The sequence below is a fragment of the Pinus tabuliformis genome, chromosome X, assembly GCF_031772625.1.
Source record: "Pinus tabuliformis cultivar Carrire ecotype Pingquan chromosome X, CPIR1, whole genome shotgun sequence".
Lineage (NCBI taxonomy): Eukaryota > Viridiplantae > Streptophyta > Pinopsida > Pinales > Pinaceae > Pinus > Pinus tabuliformis.
In genome coordinates this window covers 734105133-734126825 of record NC_142308.1, presented here as the reverse complement: position 1 = coordinate 734126825, position 21693 = coordinate 734105133, and the positions used below count along the sequence as shown (strand labels likewise).

Genomic DNA, 21693 nt, shown 5'->3' with positions numbered 1-21693 from the left:
TATTGATAGTGGAGCCAGAAGAACCTCATTTTAGCAGAGGTTGTGAAGTGGTTGGGCCTATCGACTACACTGTTAAACACACATGGACAGCACAAGAGATATGAAAGATAAATCATGCAGTACATTTTTTTATTAACAAGAGATTTACATTTATAGTACATTATGTGACTCTTGGGTTTCAGATCCCAAGGTCTCTTGGACTTCTTTGTCCATTCGACTTCCACACTAACCCACTTAGGATTAGGTGTCCAACATTCCCCCCCTTAATCCGAAGGGTTATGTATGAGTCCAAGAAGAGAGCTGTAATACAAAATGTGCAAAAAATGCATGGCAGCACTAGGCTGAATGTGCTCTATGAAATGTTGGTAAAAAAGGGCGGTGGTTTAAGGATGACCACCAACACTGGAACGCTTAGTGCAGTTCCTGGAACTCTTCCAAAACTGGCAAGAAGCTGGAGTCTTCTGTTAGAGGAAGTGTTCTTAATCTGTGATGGTTTAAGGATGACCAACAACTCTGGAATGCTTAATGCAATTCCTGGAACTCTTCCAAAACTGGCAAGAAGCTGGAGTCTTCTGCTAGAGGAAGTGTTCTTAATCTGTGATGGTTTAAGGATGACCAACAACTCTGGAATGCTTAATGCAATTCCTGGAACTCTTCCAAAACTGGCAAGAAGCTGGAGTCTTCTGCTAGAGGAAGTGTTCTTAATCTGTGATGGTTTAAGGATGACCAACAACTCTGCGATTCCTGGAACTCTTCCAAAACTGGTAAGAAGTTGGAGTCTTCTGCTAGAGGAAGTGTCCCAGATTGCCAACTGAAGGCATGTTCAGGCATCTTTATCTCTGGCTACAACTCTGAAACTGGTGTGGCAGGTTGTGGCTCAGGCTCGATTGATGTGACTTTGAAGCTTGTAGATGACCATCATTTCCCCCCCTGTCAGATACAAGGTGAGAAGATGGAGAAAACTCAACTGCAAGACTGTTCAATACTCTGGAACAAGTTCTGACATGTGTTTGGAATATCTTCTTGGCTGTTGATGCCCATTGCCAAGAAGCGATCCATCCAAGATGAATCTTTTTTCTTGCAGGATGTTTGTTTTTGAAGCATCTGTTTGAAGAATGACTGGTTTTATGACAGTGCATACATGGATGAAGATCAAAACAGTGATCTTTCAGATGGCCAACTCGATCACAGTGTTGGCATTTCACGATCTGTTGTTTTTGTTGTTGTTGTTGTTGCTGTGGAAGAGGGGCAGAATCTGGAACAGCTGGAGGTGAACTGTCATGAAGAGCAGGTGAACTATCATGAATGAATCCAGCACTCCGAAACTGAATGGGTTTGGCATAGTCTGGAATATGAAAGGACAAGTCCTTGTCATATCCAAGACCAGTTCTGTGCTTGTTGTGGACAAGCTGTTCCCAAGGTCTGATGATGGGCTTGGGAAGTGCAGACTGAATTTCTGGATCTGCATGTACAATTGCTGCTTCATTGGGCACTGGATCTGAATGAACTTCAGCAATATTGTTTTGCTGTTTATGGGAGTCTGTTTCATTGTTCTGAACAGAAACAAGTTCAGAATGATGACTCCACTGCTGTAATTCTTCCTGCTGCAGTTGTGATTCAAGCTGCAAAAACTCAATATTCTCCTGTGCATTTTGTAGACATATTTTAATATTGAATAGAGAGGTTTTTTTGATCTTAACCATCTCATCAACAGTGGAATGTATCAGAGTATTTAACAACTCTAATGCATTATCAAGTCTGGTCATTTTCTTCATTATCTTATAAGTTAAAGAAACAGATCACAACTATCAACCAGTGAAGAAGAAGCAACAATCATTCACAATTCAATGTCACTGCAATATCCTTTATAAATGTCAGCAAAGGATCAGAGTGCAACATAAAAGATTACAATCAGCTCATCAAACTCTTTATGAAGCAGTTGAATCAAGGAAACAATGCACTATAGTGAGTTTTAAGTACAATGCCACAATTGGGGCAGCAGCAACTGCAAACTTGCTTGGATCCTTCAAGTACTCCTTCACTTTCAAATCAGCATCAGCAAAAAGTTCCCAGAATCCAGGTTCTTTAAAACGGACTAGTAATATGCATCTCAACTTTTTTTTTTTTACCCAAATCAAAAACCTCAATAGCTGGCAATTTCACAAGTGTACCATTTGCATGTGGAAGCTCATCTTTCATGTGGTTCAAAATCATTCACCATTGATTTCATACTTTCATTAAAAGTCATCATATATGGAATTATCTCAATTCCAATATCTACTCATCAGCAGGCAAATTCATAACTTCTCAAACCCACTGACTCAAATCATTCAAATGCTCATCAACCCAATAAACATCATTCATATATGACCAAAATTCAATGAAACAATGTGCCCATTATTTTAATCAATGAAAGGCTTGGACTTGTCCTTACTCAATGCACCCTTGATCTTTTAGCAGTGGTACAAATGATCCCCAATGAATCTCAGCCTCCTAAAATGATGAAGAATTCGGTCTTCCAGGCATTCGGAACTCCTACATAATATATGCCCTTGGATTCAAATAAGGAAATGCTTTTGGCCTGCAAGAATGAATGGCTCTTTCCCTATCAAGAATGAATGGTTCTCGCCCTATTAAGATCTGATGTCAAATAATATACCTCTGCTCCTATTGTAAAATGCTACCACAATTATAAACAGAGTCTTCAAAAAATATTTAACACAGAGGCATCATACTGTCAGCAAAAATGTTTAACGCAGAGGCAAGTCGTCCCGAGAGGCAAGTCCTGAACCAACGGCTTTACATATATAAAAAGAACAGGTTCAAGCTCAAAACCAAAACGTTTTGATGGACATACTTCAGATAGCGCTCTTGTTACATCAAATCGATAGCCCAGCCAACGGCTTTACATATATAAAAAGCACATTCAAAATTAAAACAACGCATTCAATATATATCATGCTACCAATATATATCACCGTATATATATCACTTCAAAACAGTTCAAATTCGATATCTAGTGCCTTCATTCGAATGAAATGCTGGTAAGTTCAATTCTCTTTTACTTGAAGCGAAACCAACCCCTCAAGGGAAACACTCAGATTGTGGAGCACATATCTCTGGTCATGTTCCTCCTGTAGCTAGAAAAGCGTTCTTAGCATGGACATTTTCCACACGAGATATTCAAGAACTCATTTGCCACCCTTACAAACACTTCAATGCCTTGCTCTTTCAGGGGCGCAAATTTGATCAGTTTGGAAAGTACCAGCAAATTTGAACACAATGCGCATAGATAAGAAATTACCAGCAAATTTCACAAAGGAAATATTTTATGCAATGGAAAAGCACTTTGGTCAGAATCAAACTATTCATCCTGGAGACATGGTTATTGATACATCAGCGTCCAATTATGGAGCATTTGAACACAATGCTGCTTCAGAAAATACCCCACTGCATAAGGATATGAAGTTGGAGATGTCGTTAGATGTTATGCTTCGCCTCTTGAGTTCGTCTTTCAGCTCTGTAACCTTCCACTGCTCCAGAGGGCGATTCCTAAAACCCCTTCAAGGCAAACAATCCAGGTAACAATCCGAGTTCGAATCCGAACAAGTGCTCATCAGAATATTCACCTCGGATAAGCAAAGCAATATCGTCCAAACCCTCAAATAAGGCCTCAGAATGGACTCACTACCACAATTAATGTGCTAAGGTCAATTCACTGGCTCAGAGAAGGCTTTAGAATGAACTGGCTTAAATATTGGCTACTGCCATTGTTAATTCCTCCGAGGTAGTTTAATGTCTTAGAGATAGACTGCTGCCTCAGTTAAGGCCTCAGAGATGGTCCACTGCCTCCACTTTGATGAGTTTAGCCCGACGTCCTCAGTAAACAACCCTCACGAGCCTCAGGAACATCTTGCTGCAACAGAAAGGGCCTATACACATAGTCACCATGATTTACACAGCAATCGACACGTTCTATGTGACGGACGAGCAGATTGCCAATTCCCCCTCGCGGAAAGATGGAATCGACGAACAGACGGAGATGACTCTCCGTTTATTCGGTTGCGAATTGATTCAAGAAAGCGGAATTCTGCTTAGATCGCCACAAGCAGTTATGGCAACAGGCCAGGTTCTTTTTCATCGATTCTATTTCAAAAAATCATTTGCACGCTTTAACGTCAAGCGGGTTGCGGCAAGTTGTGTTTGGCTTGCGGCGAAGCTTGAAGAAAGCCCTCGGAGGATTCCGCAGGTTTTGAATGTGTTTCATCGAATGGAATGCAGGCGAGAGAATTTGCCTCTTGAACCTTTAGAACCTCATTCCAAAAAATATGCAGAGATGAAGATGGACTTGAACCGAACAGAACGCCACCTTTTGAAAGAGATGGGATTCAAGAAAAATATCAAATAGCGCAGGCGTTCAAACCAGGCAGTGCGCAGTCTCAGGACAGAGGCGCTCAGGACAGAGGGAGTCAAGTTTAATGGCTTATTCAAGCACATTCAGTATTGCAGGCGAGCTACAAGAATCCGTTCATGTGGGCAGAGAAATCAACGCACAGGTATAACGGCCTCAGCGTTAGGTAGTGCCACCTTAACCAGAGAGGGCGAGGAAGAAATTATGGCATGGTCTGACTGCTCAGAGAGCGACAGAGGCAGAGGCAGAGTAGCGCTCTGGACAGAGGCGTTAATTATGGACAGAGCCCAATTTGCAGAGAATATGAAACGGTTTTGAAGTCTGAGAGTATTTAACTGAACAAGGCGCAGGAATTATAAATAGAATATGTCAGGGCAGCGCAGGTGTGGCAGACAGACATCTCAGAACCGCTTGGACAGCGCTGGTAGTGTCAGGAGAAGTTAAAATTTAGCTGAAGTAATATTCATGAGAAAATATTCCTGAGATGCAGAATTGATGGCAGAAATGACTGCACAGAAAGGCCATAAGACAAATGGCTCACATTAATTATGCAGGGCGGGAATACGCCTGCTCTGATACCATGTTAAACACACATGGACAGCACAAGAGATATGAAAGATAAATCATGCAGTACATTTTTTTATTAACAAGAGATTTACATTTATAGTACATTATGTGACTCTTGGGTTTCAGATCCCAAGGTCTCTTGGACTTCTTTGTCCATTCGACTTCCACACTAACCCACTTAGGATTAGGTGTCCAACATACACCACACCCGCAACCATACAGTATCAGATGGTTTCATGAAGGATGAGATCTCCAAGTTCGCCAGCAGTGCCGCCCTCCCTACAGCATCAAACCCTTCAAAGACGAGGTATTGTGTGATGTTACACCTCTGGATGTTTGCGATGTATTATTAGGCCAGCCATACTTGTGGACATGACATGTTATGTATGAGTGAAGGCCTCGTGTTGTCATTATTTATTTGTGTAATTCATTATACAGGATACCGGAGGTGGCCCCACCTATCGCCACCTCTTTGATCACTGCCAAGAAAGGCAGCAAGCTCATCTCCCAGACTAGGAAATTCATTTTCTGTCTGGTTCGCTCCCAAATTAAGGGGAAGATCGTCACCACATCCATGACCCCCGTGAAGGGTTCCTCCACGCAACAACAACGGCAAAGCGATATGGTTATGAAAGAACAAAGGAACAACTTCTCCTCACCTACAGGGGTACCACACAAGCTTCAGGTGTGTAACAAAGTCTAGTTGCATTTGCATAAAGAATGCCTTACAAGAGCCCATCAAAAGCTCAAACCACTCCAACATGGTCCTTACACCAGTACCAAGGCTACGAGAAACAATGCTCTGGAGCATAATATTCCCCCATTCCTTCAATTTCACTTAGTGTTCAATGTGTACCACCCTCGACCATGCTTCCCACCATTACTGGACACATCCGAGATTGCAGAACAGCTGACCAGGGACCAAGTTCAGCAGATGGAGGAACTCAACGTAATGGGGACCATTGCTTCCCAAGGGGGGAGGAATTATCTAGGTGGATGTTGGTGGCCACCCACCTATCCCACTTGGACCTCCACAACTGTCTCTTTTAGTTTTTCAGTTTTTGTAATTGTAGCACAGTTTACTATTTTTAGCAGTTTTTTGGGTCCTGAAATTCCGGAGCCATTTTGAGGCCCTAAACGACTTTTTTTTGGGAAAAATAGGAGCAACATGGGTCCATGGATCAATGTTGCTCTTCCCAAAGTTGTAGTTCTCAGATATATCTTTCTAATGAGATATTGTACGCATCAAACGGAGATCGTATGCCAGAGTTATGACCCTGGGAAGTTGATGTACCAATTTACCCAAACGGGGCCCACAGTTTGGCATTTCATCTTCTAGGGTTAGGTTTTTGGATATTTAGGGTTTTCCCATGTTTCTCAACAATAAATAGGCCTTCGATCCTCATTGTAACACGGTTCAGAGGCATGTAGCCACCACATCTCTTCTCAGAGATAAGCTACCATCACCCTAGCTGGTTTATTTCCATTTTTGTTTGTAAGCATATTTCAGTATTTTATATTAATGAAATGAAGTATTATTTCCGTTGCATATCTGTATTTATGGTTATCTCTGTAATTTTTTGTGTTCCTGTTTAAATACGGATCAAAAAGAGAGGAGGATTTCATTTAAATATTATAAGGCCAAAGTATTTCAACAAGGGAATCAAAATTTAAATTCAAATCAACATTAAATTCAATCTTTGTTTAATTAGGACTTTTGGCTCCATTTTAAAAAATCAAATTTGAAATCTTATTTAAAGGCTCCAAATTCAAATCATTTTTTATGTTCCCTCCTAAAATTATGAGTCGGCTATCTAAACTAAAACATGCATCTAGTCCTATATAAATGCACACACCTCTATTCAACTAATTAAGGAAATTCACAGAGATAGTATGTCGCTAAGCACACTACTAAAGAAGCTCATAGTAGGGTTTTTATTTTTGATACTTTGGGAAAATGGTTTCAAGGTTATGGTCCATGGATAAAAGTTTGTTGGGGCTTAAAAAATTTGTTGCAGAACTGAACAATGACATCTAAAGAATATAAACTCAAACTGCTATGACCATTAAAGAACCGTGAATACTTTCCCTTTTAAAGAGTGAATCTAGAAATGCATTTGCATCTGGTGAAGTTCTTGAAATATTTCTTGTGAGATAATTTAATGTCAACATGAACTAATCAATGTTAATCAAAGTTTTGAGATTCCTGCAGCATGGAGTGGCTAAGAACATTATTTGCTAAATTGTTGGCCATCTTGAGGTGTTTCACGCTGGTTCTAAGGCAATTATTCTTTGATGTCTGAAGTAATCACTATATTCTCTCGAACTTATTCCCTGTTCTCTATGGAAAAGACACTTGAGGCTAATCCTGTGAAAGTAGAAATCACTCACCCATTTTCCTGCAACCCTGTGGGGTATTTTAATTGAAAATATTTTGTCAATGTATGATTTTCACTGGATTTGGGGCATGGGGTTATGATTGGATCTATCTTTGTAGACTCTTAGGCATATCACAATTACTTGTGGCCTCTTCTATCACAATATTTGATTAATACATGCGACCTTATAAAACATGACATACCTGTGACAAACCTAATACTGGCTTGAACCTGAAATTCAATAGTGCCTTGGATGAGTTATATATTAAAGCAGAGAACCATTTTTTGGCATATGAATGCTTTTGAACTTGACCTAGAAAACTTGTAATCAAGGATTTGGCATTGATTTTGGGTTATGTGTAAGTTATTGAAAGTTGAACTACCATCTGTAGCAGTAACCCTATAGCAATAATTTCTAGATCTCATGGAATTGATGCATGATGATGGACTAATTAATGTGCAGAGTTTCCTTTGAATTTCTAATCATGTGCTAGGGTTTAATTACATGAAGATTATTGAAGACAATAAGCCTCTTGATATACAATAAGCTTGAATGTGACCTTTAATGTATCCCATTAACAGTAATGTTATAACCTAGAAGACAGTGGATCAAACCCACACTCAGAGGATTCATATTTCAGTGACATTGCAATGAGTTGGTGCTAATTACGATTATTAATTCTCGCATATCAAGTTATTACACCATGAGCTGAAGCTCAAAGCTATTACCATATATATAAGAGTTTTAATAGAATCACAAGCATTTAATTGTAATGGTTGAACGACAAATAAACAATGTTGACACATGGTTGCTATCGATAATATATACCATATCCAAAGATCAAAGATTAAATGGAGATAATGCAAATCGGGTCCCACTTTTATATAATATGCTTGAGCCTTGATGAACATCATTTTAGAAAAAATAATTTTTATTTTGTCAAATAATTAAGAGGGGGGAAGGAATGCATTTTGTAGAATTATTTTCGTGAATTGTCATTTTGTATAGGTCACTTAGAAATTGGAATTTTGTAGAACAATTAGCATTAGATATGTTTTCAAGTCTCATGTGCATATTGCAGTGATAACAACAATAATGCTTACTAGTCATCACAGTGATCTACTTGACATGACAACATTTATGTGATAGTGATAGTTGATTTAGAAGAAACTTTGATGTGTGGCAATGATAATGGCGTACACAAAAACAAGGTAATAACATAGATACAGTGACCTCTAATGCATAACCTTATATGAGAGTCATTTGTTGTAGTTTCTCTGAGAATTCCTTGCCATCCTACAACAAACATTGTCACAGAATTACAGTGTTGTTTGTGAGGTCACAACGTTAGAGGAAGCAAGAGTGATAACAACAACAAATAAAGTTAGAGTGATATAGCAGAAGCAATGAGTGTAGTAGCTGCATAAGAAGTGAACATATGAATGGACACCGGTTGTAGCATAGTGCAAAAGAGTGAGAAATAGTGGTGATGGCAACAGTGATGGTAGCAATAGCAACAAAAGAGAGTGGACAACAACAATAGTGTTGTGTAGCAGTAGTGGTGGACAACAATAGTGTACAATAGTAGAGGCTTATTGTACTCGGGACATTATCCTTGGTACGATAGCCCAACCATTTAGGGAGCATTTTATTCTTTCCAAATTGTTGGTAAAAACTTGGGGAGTCTTGCACTTCCTTCTAGATTATTTTGGTAAATGTTGTATGTACATCATACATAACACATCACTTGGTTTACATGACATATTTTTTGTATTACCTTTTCTTGTGATGTTGCTCCCTATTTTGATCTAATGCTTTGAATGTTTTAAAGTAATAAACTAACCAATTGTGTGAAAATTTGAGTAAATATTGATTCAATCCCCTCTCAGTATTTTCAACAGATTAGTGTGTGTTTCAATATGTATGAATGAATTTATTTGATTGAATTTAAACTAAGTTGCAGCATAGAATATGTACTTTTGCAGGTTGACCGGGCGAGTGTCGAACAATTGAGGTTTGAGTCTCAAGGCTTCATAAACAAAACCCAGGATAGTTATACCTTGTTGATTTTCCAATGTTTTCTATGAGTTCAAAACGACATAATTCTTTCCATTCAACATTTTCATCTATCAACCATAATCTATCAGAGATAGCATAAACTTGGTGCTGACAAAACCTTTTCTTAGCAGATATGGTAAACATCTAACGATCTTGTCATTTAACAAGCCCGAATGATGGGTTATTCCATGAAATTGTAGCAATGTCTACCATCACCAACCAGACAAGAAAGTGCAAAGTTTACAAAGCACCAATAAGCATTGGGAAGTCCTTTTGGTTAACAGACTTGGTAGAAAGTCTCATCAGTTAACAAGCATTGGGAAGTTCCTGTATACTGCAAATGTTCAAATTGTTGAAGTAACGAAGGTTGAGAGTGCCAGTGAGAGACGAAGTGATCCCATCAACTAATGAATCTGGTAGATGAGCCATTTAATGGGTGATTATAGTTATGTTTATTTCCATTTTCTGTGTTCACCTCCATTAATTGTTTTCACCACCCTCTAGTTAAACATAGAGATATTCGATGGTTGTAGGGGGTTTGATATGCCTAACACCTTTTTTTTGTCCTTGGTTACGATGTTGGTCCTATGGTCCATTTTGGTTTGTACCCAGGTGCTAACAATCTTAGGGACAATGAGACTGATCAACATCAAAGTAATATGATCAAAACCTCGGCTCTACTTGAGCAATGGACTGTACATGAATAAAAAAAGAATAGAGAGATAAATTATGATAATGATTTGTGTGCGTTGAGAATTTCTCTTAGTGTAGAGAAACAATGAGCATTGCATTCCTATATTGTTCATAATGCACTCTTGCTACCCCATGTGTGCAAAGAAAACAAGTCGGAGAATGTTAGGTATGTGTTATATTCTTTGCACAACTATCCCCATGCATTATATAATGCATGATGTGCAGTGAGGGGATCATGGAGGGGTGGCATCCCACCCTGTTCAACTCCTTGTGTAGGAGTTCAAAGGTAATGCATGTGAAAGAAAAACAAACATATTTTTATATCTGTTTTTGACAACTTTTAACACATGGTTTTTTCTAAAAGTGATTTTGTGGCACTAGTGATTTTTCCCATGGTTTTGTAGTTTCATTTAAGGAACTATGGCTGTTTTCTAATCCGAGTCAAATGGATTGGTGGTTTATGAATATTGTTGGGTATATATTGTATTGTAGTATTGTATAGGAGAAAATTATATTAAAAATCTCTTGCTAGTTTTCTTAGGTTTGAGCTTCTAGGATATATGCTTTGTGTTAATGTGTGTTTTCCGTTGCATATTTATATTTTATTAAGAATTTTTTTGTACTAATTAATTGTACAAGGCTAAAATCTACATCACTTTTAATTTAGGTGGATCTAAGGTTGTGAAACCCATTACAAGAGAGTTAGAGAGGCCATATTTTTTTAGCATACTTCTTGAAGAAAAAACCCTCATATATTTCATATGAGTTGAAATAAAATTTCATAAATTTCCCAAGTTCATGACAACTCATGTGACTTATGTTTCCCCCAATTGATCTTGGGCTATGTTCCATATAAGTCCTATAACTAGGACATTCTCCATAGACCTTCTAAGGACACATTACATGGAAGATGAGATAGATTTCAGTTGTTTTAACCACACAACTATTCCAAGAATGATATTATCAAGAAAAATTTAATGAAAGAGCTCTAAAAATCCCCATTCATATTCCTGAAACATGTTTCACTAATTCACAAGTTCAATAGTGGAATATTTAATAAATTATATCAAATGTTTTGTGAAGACTCCTTTCACTAAGTCTTCACTTATAAACAAAGACATTGATTTTTATATTCAAATTTGTAATTTTACCAAGATTGTCTATTCTTGAATGTAATGCCAAAGACTCCTTTTTACATCGACGATGCAAGCCTAACCTTCTTAATGAATTGATTTTTCTCTTGGATCACAATGATTACTTATCTAAGCTATCTATCCTTGAGTAACATATTAGGGACTTAATTGTGACAACTAAGGATTTGAGACCTTCTAAGAGTCTTCTGTTTTGAGCTAGCCATTATGGTTGTTTAATACATTGAGGGACAATCTTCTTCTACCCATAACATTTCTCCCAAAAGGTCTTCTACAAACATGTCATTAGAGATACACAAAGATAAGAAGTCTACCATGAGTCATGTGCTCGTTAAATCCACTAAATCTATGTCTATAGCCACACATATCATTATGAAAATACATTCAAATTTTAACGAGCAATCATATAGATACTATACAACTATAAAAAAATATTTTTATTCCATATAATTAAATTTACATTGTAAAATCATCTCTAAAAAACATTATGTGATTTAGTTGAGAAGTCTTGCTAAAATATAACCATAATGACTTAACTCTAAAATTTAATTTTTCTCCTCTGATCATAACTTTAATAAAATAAAATAACAAAAAAATAATAAAGTAATCCCTTTAACCTCTCTACCTTTCTCACTTTTAAGATCATAACCCCTTTAAACTCTCAGGTTTATTTATCTTAATTATCATCCTTTTATAGACTATAAAAATAAATTTATTCGAAATGTTATATATATCTAACTCATAATAATCAATGTAAAAAAACTAAAATATCCCTACACCATTTTAAACAAAAATAATTTACAATTAAAAATGTAACGAATTTTATCCAAACAAATAACCTATTAAAATCCCGGCCTGGAGTATGCCGTAAAACTGCTTCTGCTTGGCTAAGAGCTCGTCTTCCTCGGACGTAAGGAAACAGGTTAACGGCCCAAGACCCAGAGGCATCTGGCAGGAGTGAGAGCCTGCTCCCGATTACGGACCACCATCAGGGTTATGCCAGGTGGCGTGGTTTTCCTATTTAACAGTGATGAGTCAAACCCAGCATTCGCGGATAGCAGCCAGAGATGGCTGTCCTCGCTGTTGGTTTGACACCTGAGTTGATAGGTTTTACCACCTTCGGAAGAAAAAAAAAAAACCTATTAAAATCACAATCAACTAATTGACCACCATTGCATTAAGACGGTTACAATGACGTGGGGCAGATAAAGGCACCTGGCGAATTGAATTGCTTTGAATTAAGGATACGGTTCAAGCATCATAGAGGGAAACCGGGGTGTTGCGTTTATTTGCATATAATATAACATTGGTTCAGGTATGTGGTTTATAACAACACGCTAAGAGTATATTTAATTCAACATCATTTCATGTTTTTTTAATGTGATTTGTATCCTACAATACCACTGGACCATATACTTCATTTTCAATATTATCATTATCTTATTATTGTTTACTATTATTTTTTTAATAGTGGGAAGACTATGTTAAAGAATAATTTATTTTGTTAACTGAAGTTGTTAGGATAGTTAGGTGAGAATTATTTTAAAAAAATATTCCAAGACACTATCTAGATATTTTTAAAAACCCACGAATTTTCAATATCTTTAAAAGGGATTAATTTTAAGTGAGCAGATTTAAAATAAGAAGATTATGTTAAAAAAATATTATTATTATTATTATTTTGACATTTAATTTATCAAATTATTTAAAAGAAATATTATTAAAATATTTTAAAAAATATATATAATTTTTAAATATTTTTAGAAATAGTTAATTTTAGTTGAAGTTTAAGACTCTTCACATAGCACAAAGATTGCTTAAAGTTTAAGGCTCTTCACATAGTATAAAAGATCGCAAAATGGGCATTTGAATACACGAAATTTCTTGTTTGGAAGAAAATTGGGCTAGGACCACCAGTGATTCAAGAAAACTGTTGTTTGTCTATAGAAATTACCTTGATGTAGGGTTCTTCATAGAAATTATTTTTTGGGAGCAATTTGTTATTTGTTTATAAGTTTTTCAAAAAGAAAAATAAAAAATAGTGTTAAAAGTGAAAGTTAGACCTGATAAAATAAATAAATGAATATTAGATGACAAATGTTTTTATTTTAAATTTTATTGATATTTTGAATTAAAAAAGAAGAAGAATGAGATGGAAATAAAATAGAAAGTAGAGATAAATAAAATAAGAGAAAAAATATTGATGAAAAAATATTTTGGTCATATTTCTATTTTCTGGAAGGATTTCAAAAAATGAGTAATTAAGTATTGGAAAAAGAAAAAAGAAAAAAAAAGAAAAAAGAGTATGGATTTGATTAGTTGTTCTCATATATCACCATTTATTAATATGGGCTTATTCATTGTTTTTTTCTCTACCACCTATTTTGGTGGATAAAACTTACAAATTTTGGGCCATTAGAATGAGAATCATACTAATAGATGATTTATGGAACATTGTTTGAGGAATCCTCAAGTCAAGTAGTCTATGGAGATATGACAAAGGATAAAAAAGATCAACTTTTGTGAATAGAAAGGATGATGCTACAACATTGCTTTTCTTTCAACAAAGTTTGGATGAAAACATTCTTCTCAATATTGTAACAACAACCACATTCAAAGAAGCTTGGAATCTTCTAGAAATGAAGTCTAGTAAAAGGGGAAGCAACATCAATTAGCATCAAGTTGAGTCACAAAGCGTTACAATTGTTAATAAAGCACAAAGCGCCCTTTGTAACAGGAGAAACCAAATATTTTGATATTGCAGAAGTAATTGGAAACTTTGTGGAAGAGCATCTACAAATAGAAGAAGAGTATCAACATGATGCAAAAGTTAATCCTTCTATGCACAGACATGTGGTAAAGATGAAATTAAAGTTTAAGATGATGAAATTGAAACCACCTATGCGGCAGAAACTTTGCTTACAATGCTAAATTAGTTTTTTTTAAAGCGTGGCTTGCAAAGCCCAAGTGTGATGGAGATGGAAGTGGTTATGGAAATGTTACATAACTACAAAAAAACGAACATAAAATGTGTGATGGAGATCGAAGTGGTTATGGAAATGTTACATAACTACAAAAAACGAACATAAAATTTAAAGACAACCATCGAAGTTGTTGAAGCGATTTTAGACATAGAAGAAGATGAAAGAAAACATAGTTGTTGTTTTTTATGTTATAGTGATCAACATAAAAGTTCTGAAAGAAAACCCCCATCGAAGTTGTTGAAGCGATTGTAGCTATAGAAGAAGATAAAAGAAAACAAAGTTGTTTTTTATCTTATGGTGATCAACATAAAAGTTATGAAAGAATACAAAGTTGTTGTTTTTTTATGTTATAGTGATCCACATAAAAGTTCAATCACAATTAATTGAGGTACAAGTAGATGCTGAGAAAGAACAAGATGAAGAGGGCACCGAAGGCAAGAAAATATTGAAGAAAATGAAACGATATGTAGAGTATAGAGTTTAAAGCAAAAGAAAAAAAAATTCTTGTACATTACAGAGTTGAGGACAACTTGCACCATCATGCAAAAATAAAACCAATTTTTGAATATATCTCAAGTATTTTAAATAGACTTAGACCAACCAGAGCAATTGTTAGAAACAATGAATGTAACAGTTGAGATGCTCATAGGACTTTGAATTGACCGTAAATCACTGTCATGTTCAGGCACTCCTTGTAAAAAAGTCACTTTTCAAATCCTTTTTGGTAAAATATAATAGTTGAAATTAAGAGAAAATGTTAAAAGTAATTTTTTTTTTACTAGGTAATTAATTAGTTAAATTACGTATATTGTTTTAGTTTATCTCATTCGCTTAATGACGCCTCTCTGTAAACTTGACTGTACATTGTTTTTGAAACTAGAAAGTCCAAACTTTATAAAAGACAAGTGGAGATGAAATGCTTTCCCGTGAATAACAATATGTTAGACTATATTCACTTCTCTCATGTGATTTGTATTCTAAAAGACAACTGGACCATAAACTTAATTTCATGATCGCTTTTTAAAATTGAGAAGATGATGTATATTTTTTGGAAACTAAAAAGTCCAAACTTTATAAAAAACTAAGTGCTTGAAAACATGATGTATGAAGTTTATTGTGACAAGAGCAGTCTGTCATTTAGGTTATTGTACATGATGATTCAAGGGAGGTCGAAAGAAATCGAAAAAGAATGGGTGGGAAATATGCTGCCACCGATGATTTTACAAGTTCATACGTTTGCGAATAGCTTGTAACTATTAGCATCAACAGAGATTTGGCGAATCGCCGCAATGCAACCCAACACTCCCAAGATTGAAAAAACCACAGCTATGAGGGTGTTGATCCAGAATATCAAACTCCTCTTTGAAGGCTTGAACGTTATGTTGTAAAAGAGTAAAGGAAAAACAAAGTCAAGAGGCATGAAACCAAATGCACCAATCACACCGTTGATGTCTCCAAAAAATGGTAGCATTGCGGCAATCACAGTGGCCACGCTTACATATACTGACCGTAGGAACAGTCTTGGTATGAGATTCCGTACAGAAAACTTTCCCTGGTTCGTATCTCCCGATTTTCCCTCCAAAACTTCAAATGTGGGCTGTGAATATACCTGAAACATGACCCCCTTCATTATCACATGCACAAACATATCTTTTATTTTTATCAGAGAATTTTGATAAGACATGTAAATTAATGGATAGAATGTTATATACCAAGGCAACTGCAAATAATTGAAGGAGAACGCAAATGTTTCCTGTGAAGAGCAGCCAATTAGGAACAAGAGAGGGCTCTCCAGTAGGAGCAAAGTTGTTGAATATGTTGCCCGCTGCCTGGTTGCCGAATGCCCAGTAACCCGATACTGCCACCGAGAAAAATGTTGATATAACCACTGTGTAGCATATGCACAAGCCTTTGAACATTTTACCAGAAACAGGAGGGGATAATGTTGCCTGCAGAACATAATATGAGTATGGGAATCAGTGCCAAGCATTCAGAATTATATACACGGTGTCCCTTTGCAGGAACTAATGTCTAACATTGCTGCTTAGCTTCTCCCTGTAATCAAGGAGATGCATTGCCCAATGTAAGAGATATAAGATTAACTCAAGATAAAGTCTAAGTTTGGTAAACGTGACAGATAGCTAAACGAGTAGTAGTATTAAGGCTATGTTAAAATAAAATAATGGACGTGCACAGATCCCTTAAACCAAGATCTGGAGAGATAAAGATCGAGTGTAAAATGAATCTATTCTTCCCTGTATATTAATGTATGATTTAGTTTATTTGTTTTAGGTTGGAAAGAGTGTTGGGTATATATATTTTTTTTGTCTAATTAAGTAGAGATTTTTGGAATTACAAATTTGAGTTATAAACTCTTCACAATCCAAGTGTTACTGGATTTTTCAGAGTGTTAAATCTATATACAGGAAAAACCTCATTTTAAACAACAAATTAAAATTTAGCCCAAAAAAATTGTGGAATTCTGATAAAAACTTCAAAACATAACATGCTTAAAGAACCATAATTTACTCATAATTACTGTAACCCAAGATCCAGAGGAAAAAAAACTATATTATAAATACAATATTAAATAGTAAGATGGATATTTCCTTCAATATGTATTAATTTATTCATAAATATTGTCACCCACCCAAGATTTAGCCGAATAAGATGGAAGATATATTAAATGTTAATATGGATAGGCTTTGTCAACCAGGCCACAATTTAATTTTGTTTAGATGAAATTTAATTTTGGGAGTGTTTGAATCATTTTTATGGTGGAAATAAATTCAGTACTATTAAAAATTCCTAAAATACCCAACATCCTGAAACTTTATAGTTATAACTAAGATTTGAAAAAAAAAATTCAAAATTGTCGAAAAAAAAATTCAATATTTTTGAAACTAAATTATGGCCTATAACATATGATATACCGCTCCACCCACGGACACTACACTGACTTCCAATTAAACTCAAGATACAGGCTTAAGGAAAGCAATGCAGCTTCCTTTCCTGACAACTAGAGGAATAGATATGTATTCCGCTGATGAGGGAAACAGGGGAAATTTAATTCGAAAGATCGTTAGCAGCAATACTTGTTCAAGCTTAAACAACGAAGGCTTTGGGACCCAGACCACTCACTCTTCCCTCTGGAATGTTGAATTTTATGTCATTCGAAATTGGTTGGACTACCTTCTTTTTTCACCTCTGCGCTTTCATCACTTAACCAAATGCTGTAATTTATTTTTTTTATATGTTCTCGTCGGTTTTTAATATCTGTATTTTAATTAATATTTTTTGAAATGTTGTAAAAATATGTTAAAATTATAAATTTAAATTATATGATTAAATAATTTTAAAAAATTAAACACTTTAAATTTATTTATATATTAAAAAAAAAATTAATTACAATTTTAACTAAATTTATATTATAATTTTTTTAATTATAAAAATGTAACAAACCCCTTTAAAATATAATATCAATTCTTTATATTATAGACTCTTTAACCATGAAAACAATATAACAAACCCCTTACTGGAGAGACAGTTAACAGCTAAAACAATATACTAGAGAGACCGTTAACTATTAAAACGAGATATATAATATAGAAATTATAATTTTACATGTATCATTTTGGAAATTTTAATATTATAAATTTTTGGAAAAGCTGAATAATCTATTTTTGATAAAGATAGAAAACCATAATGTTTAAACATCTTTTTAAAATTATAATAAAAGTTTTCTCACAAACGTGGAAAAACTTTTAAAATAATAAAATATTTTTCATAAATGTAGAAGAACTTTTATCTACGTTGACCATTTTCCAATCTGATCTAATTAATTATAAATAACACATCCAAATTTAAACCCACTCCCACAAAATATACAATTAATACAAAAAGACTTAAAACTGTTACGGAAAATGAATCATGACTCATGAGCCAAGCTCCCAATCGCATTATTATGGACCTGTTTGACAGTCTACGAACAGAAATCCCCCTGAAGCCTGTACTCTTGCTACCTCGGGCGGTATAGCCTAGGCATTTCCACGTGGGCGGTTAAAACTCTTTAAGACATTTGCCCCTTTTCCGAAAATGTTCATTGTACTCTTTACCACATCTTAGAGACTACTCTGAATTTGGTTTAGAAAATCATGAAAAGAAAATTTTGTAGAATTTTTTGGAGATTTAGGTTATATGGTTAAGTTTTAAAATTTTGAGTATTTCAAGGATTTTTAATGTTGTTAAATTTATTTTCATCATCAAAAAATAATTCAAGCACTCCTAAATTTTTGATAATAACAGTTCCAACAATGTCTTTTATTTATTTACTTGAAGTGGTTGTAAAATAAAATGGTTGTATTTTACAGGGTAAATAAGCGTATATATGATCTTTCAAAAGAGAAAAAAAAAATTATTTAAAATCTTAAATATGGTCAAATAAATAACGTATAAAAATGCATGTAGCAGACCTGGATCTCTGGAATAATCCCATTGCCATATGTTGTTGCAATAATTGCTACAGAATTGAAAGCTCCAAAGACCTTGCTGACACTGCTTCCAGTGAAAGAATAATCCTTTTCTGCGTTCAGTTTTGAATTTCCTGTGGATTAAAAAAGAACAAATCATTTAGGAATTTTTGTCACAAGGATGCATAATTTCACATATGGCTCTCTGTTGCATCCTTATCTGCAAACGAGTGATTGAAGCAAACCTGCATGAATGGATCCGCCAACCACACATATGCTGTATAGTAAGCACAAGATCAAGGAAATCAAGTTTAAGTGGCGAAGAGAATGGAAAGATGGCATCTGGGCCAAGAATAACATGACAATCCCGAATATGATGATGAATTCATACAGCTTCATGGCTCCGTTTGGATGATAAATCAAGTAGATGAACTGCACACATTCACAAACATACATACGCAAAACGGTTAGCAGTAAGTCCATTAATGTTGCAGCTTCATTTAGCTTTTTATTCAGAAAATTCTCTTTTTGTATAGTCTGTGGAAATCTACCAAAGTTGCACATAAACAGGGGACTTTATTTCTTATCACATAACTTTCAGCAAAAGGGGAAATGGTAGCCAAAATTAAGATTTTTTTAAGGCAGAATCGAAAGAAAAACCTTCAAGCTCTGGCCCCCAAGCAGAGTGGAGCCAATGACAGTACCCAAACAAACTGCGAATTGGATCGGTGCCACAGTCAAACGAGCCCATTTGGGTCCTGTGCCAAATAAGAAACACATAGTCAATTTAATAGAGGAAAATTCCATTCGAGGATTCAAACAAAATAGAAAAGGGCCGCGATGATCAATAAATAATATACCTAGAATGTCTCTGGCCAGGTCTCTGAAACGGAGGTGGCGATTTCCTTCTGATTCCAGGCGCTCCAACACCAAGGATAGGAGATTGTATGAATAAAATGTGACGGCGGCTCCAACAATGAGACACAAAATCCCCGCAAACCATCCCAATGCTGTAAATGCAAATGGCAGACTCAGCAGGGCCGGTGCTGCTATGGATGTAGTCAAATGGTAACCGGCATGAAACCAATTCCCTGCACAGTAAACATATACATGAATTGTTATTTAATGTTTTCAGCCATGGAGATCATATATACCCAGAAAAACCAGAAAACAGACCTTTGGATTCCAAGACAAATACAGCCCCTGCATCCAGATGATCCTTGGATCCCATATCAGTGCTTCGGTTTCTGAATCCTCCCGATTCTGCGTCGCTTCCCATCGTCATTGTTTGATGTGAATCCACCCAGAATCGATTGTTCTACGCCAATCCTGAATTGAGTTTTATGTCCGATTGAATATGCAACCATGATTCGATTGAATATGCAAAGCGTGATTCTATACACCTCCCACCATTAAATTGATTATTACACTCATGCTATGTGAAAGCGGGGGTATTTATGCATCTTTTTACAAGTCAAGATGCGAATCCAGTGAGAAAAGGACGGGCCTCGAAATCCGACGACTAATGCGCGATTCCATTCAGTGTTCTGCCGAAAACTCCGACTTCAACATCTGAAGATTCGACACGTTGCGTTAATCATTAGTGACAGGAGAGAGCACACAGTTTACGAAACAAAGGAAGCTACGGAGTCGTGGCCATTTATCTTTCTTTATAGCTTGCCCTCCACCGACTACAGTCCAAGAATTCGGTGAGCTGTATATTCCAATATTATATTTTTGAATATTTGAACTGCCATTTAGAAAGTCAAGTCAAATGTAGGCATGCACATGGTAGGAAAGGATAAGGGTATACCTAATATAATTTTTCGAAAGTCTACTTTTTGCCTCGTAATTTTAGTAGGAAGTTCGACAAAAATGTTGAAATTGTTTTTATTTTAGAGTAAAATTTAAAATTGCTTTATTAATTAAATAAAATTAAATTGTTGTAATACATATGAAAATGGATTATCAAAGCGAAGTTTCGCATGGTAACGTTTTTTAAAATAAAATTATTAGATATTTCTTATTTAAGAAAAAATAATGTTGATGAAAACTAGTTATGATAAATGATGTGACTTTAAGAAATTATTTCAATTAATTTTAAAATTTATTTATTTTTTAATTATTAATATTAACTTTTATACAGTATAAAATATAATGTTAAAAAAATAAATATCATTATAATAAAGAGAAAATAAATATCACTATAAAAAAATTAAATAATTAAAAATATAAAAATATTAAATCATCATAATCATTTTTTATATCTTATAAAATAAATAGAATGAACACAGGATAATGATCATCAGAAAATATATGATTATGATTTCATTATAATAAGTATTTTTAGTGATGGCCAAAAGAGTTGTTGACTTTTCCTTCTTCCTATAGAAATGACCCTTTCCATATTGGAGTATGATTTGAAGAGAGGATAAATATCATTAGAAAATATATGAGTTCATTATAACAGGTATTTTTTTTAAGTGATGACTAAGGGTTGTTGACTTTTCATTTTCACATTTAGAACTGGACTTTTAATACTCGAGTATGATTGAAGACAGGATAAATATCAGCAGAAAATATATAATTTCATTATAAATATATTCTCAATCATACGTGGATGATTGAAAATTAATTAATAATTTGTTTTTATCCTATTATATTATATTTATAAAATATTAAAAGAAAAAATTATATTTTTATATATTTAATAATAAATTATGTTAAATAATTATTTTAAAAAATATAATGATATAATTATATCTCAAACTTTCAAATTAAATTAATAAAACTAAACTAATATATTTATCCATTTAAAATACTTATATTTTAAACGCAATAAATATTATATACTTTTTTCACAATAAAATGTAACTCAAATTCACAATAACTATCACTAAATCACATGTTTATTTCTTAATATTCCGCCGTCAATAGAAACAATTATCACATGCTTATTTCCCAATATTCAAAAAGGGTTC

At 34.7% G+C, this 21693-nt stretch overlaps 2 protein-coding genes across 3 annotated transcripts; one reads left to right on the top strand and one right to left on the bottom strand.

The window, feature by feature from the left end:
* Window positions 1-3917: 3917 nt before the first annotated feature.
* On the top strand, window positions 3918-4408 carry LOC149142020 (cyclin-L1-1-like). The gene has a single exon (XM_089450023.1). It carries the CDS (start codon window positions 3950-3952, stop codon window positions 4406-4408), a length of 459 nt encoding a protein of 152 aa, XP_089306149.1. The 5' UTR covers window positions 3918-3949.
* Window positions 4409-15244: 10836 nt separating this feature from the next.
* LOC149142019 (GABA transporter 1-like) lies at window positions 15245-20152 on the bottom strand. Of its 2 annotated transcripts, none has more exons than XM_089448514.1 (7): window positions 19889-20152; window positions 19573-19803; window positions 19373-19470; window positions 18958-19144; window positions 18716-18825; window positions 15956-16192; window positions 15245-15852 (listed from the first exon to the last, which is right to left on the bottom strand). In XM_089448514.1, the coding sequence occupies exons 1-7, from the start codon at window positions 19995-19997 to the stop codon at window positions 15472-15474; spliced, it is 1353 nt and encodes a 450-aa protein (XP_089304640.1). In that variant the 5' UTR covers window positions 19998-20152; the 3' UTR covers window positions 15245-15471. The 2 variants fall into 2 exon arrangements, with proteins under 2 accessions (XP_089304640.1, XP_089304639.1); XM_089448513.1 differs by having other exon boundaries at window positions 18716-18846; window positions 19889-20151.
* Between the last annotated feature and the right edge of the window lie 1541 nt (window positions 20153-21693).

Bases quoted from the DNA above. Each gene is read 5' to 3' on its own strand.
- LOC149142020 (XM_089450023.1), top strand. From the start codon at position 3,950: ATGATTTACACAGCAATCGACACGTTCTATGTGACGGACGAGCAGATT.
- LOC149142019 (XM_089448513.1), bottom strand. From the start codon at position 19,997: ATGACGATGGGAAGCGACGCAGAATCGGGAGGATTCAGAAACCGAAGC. The intron at 19,471-19,572 runs GTATATTATTTA...TATTTGGCACAG, and splicing joins CCTGGCCAGAGACATTCTAG to GACCCAAATGGGCTCGTTTG. The intron at 18,847-18,957 runs GTTTGCTTCAAT...TTTAATCCACAG, and splicing joins TGGCGGATCCATTCATGCAG to GAAATTCAAAACTGAACGCA.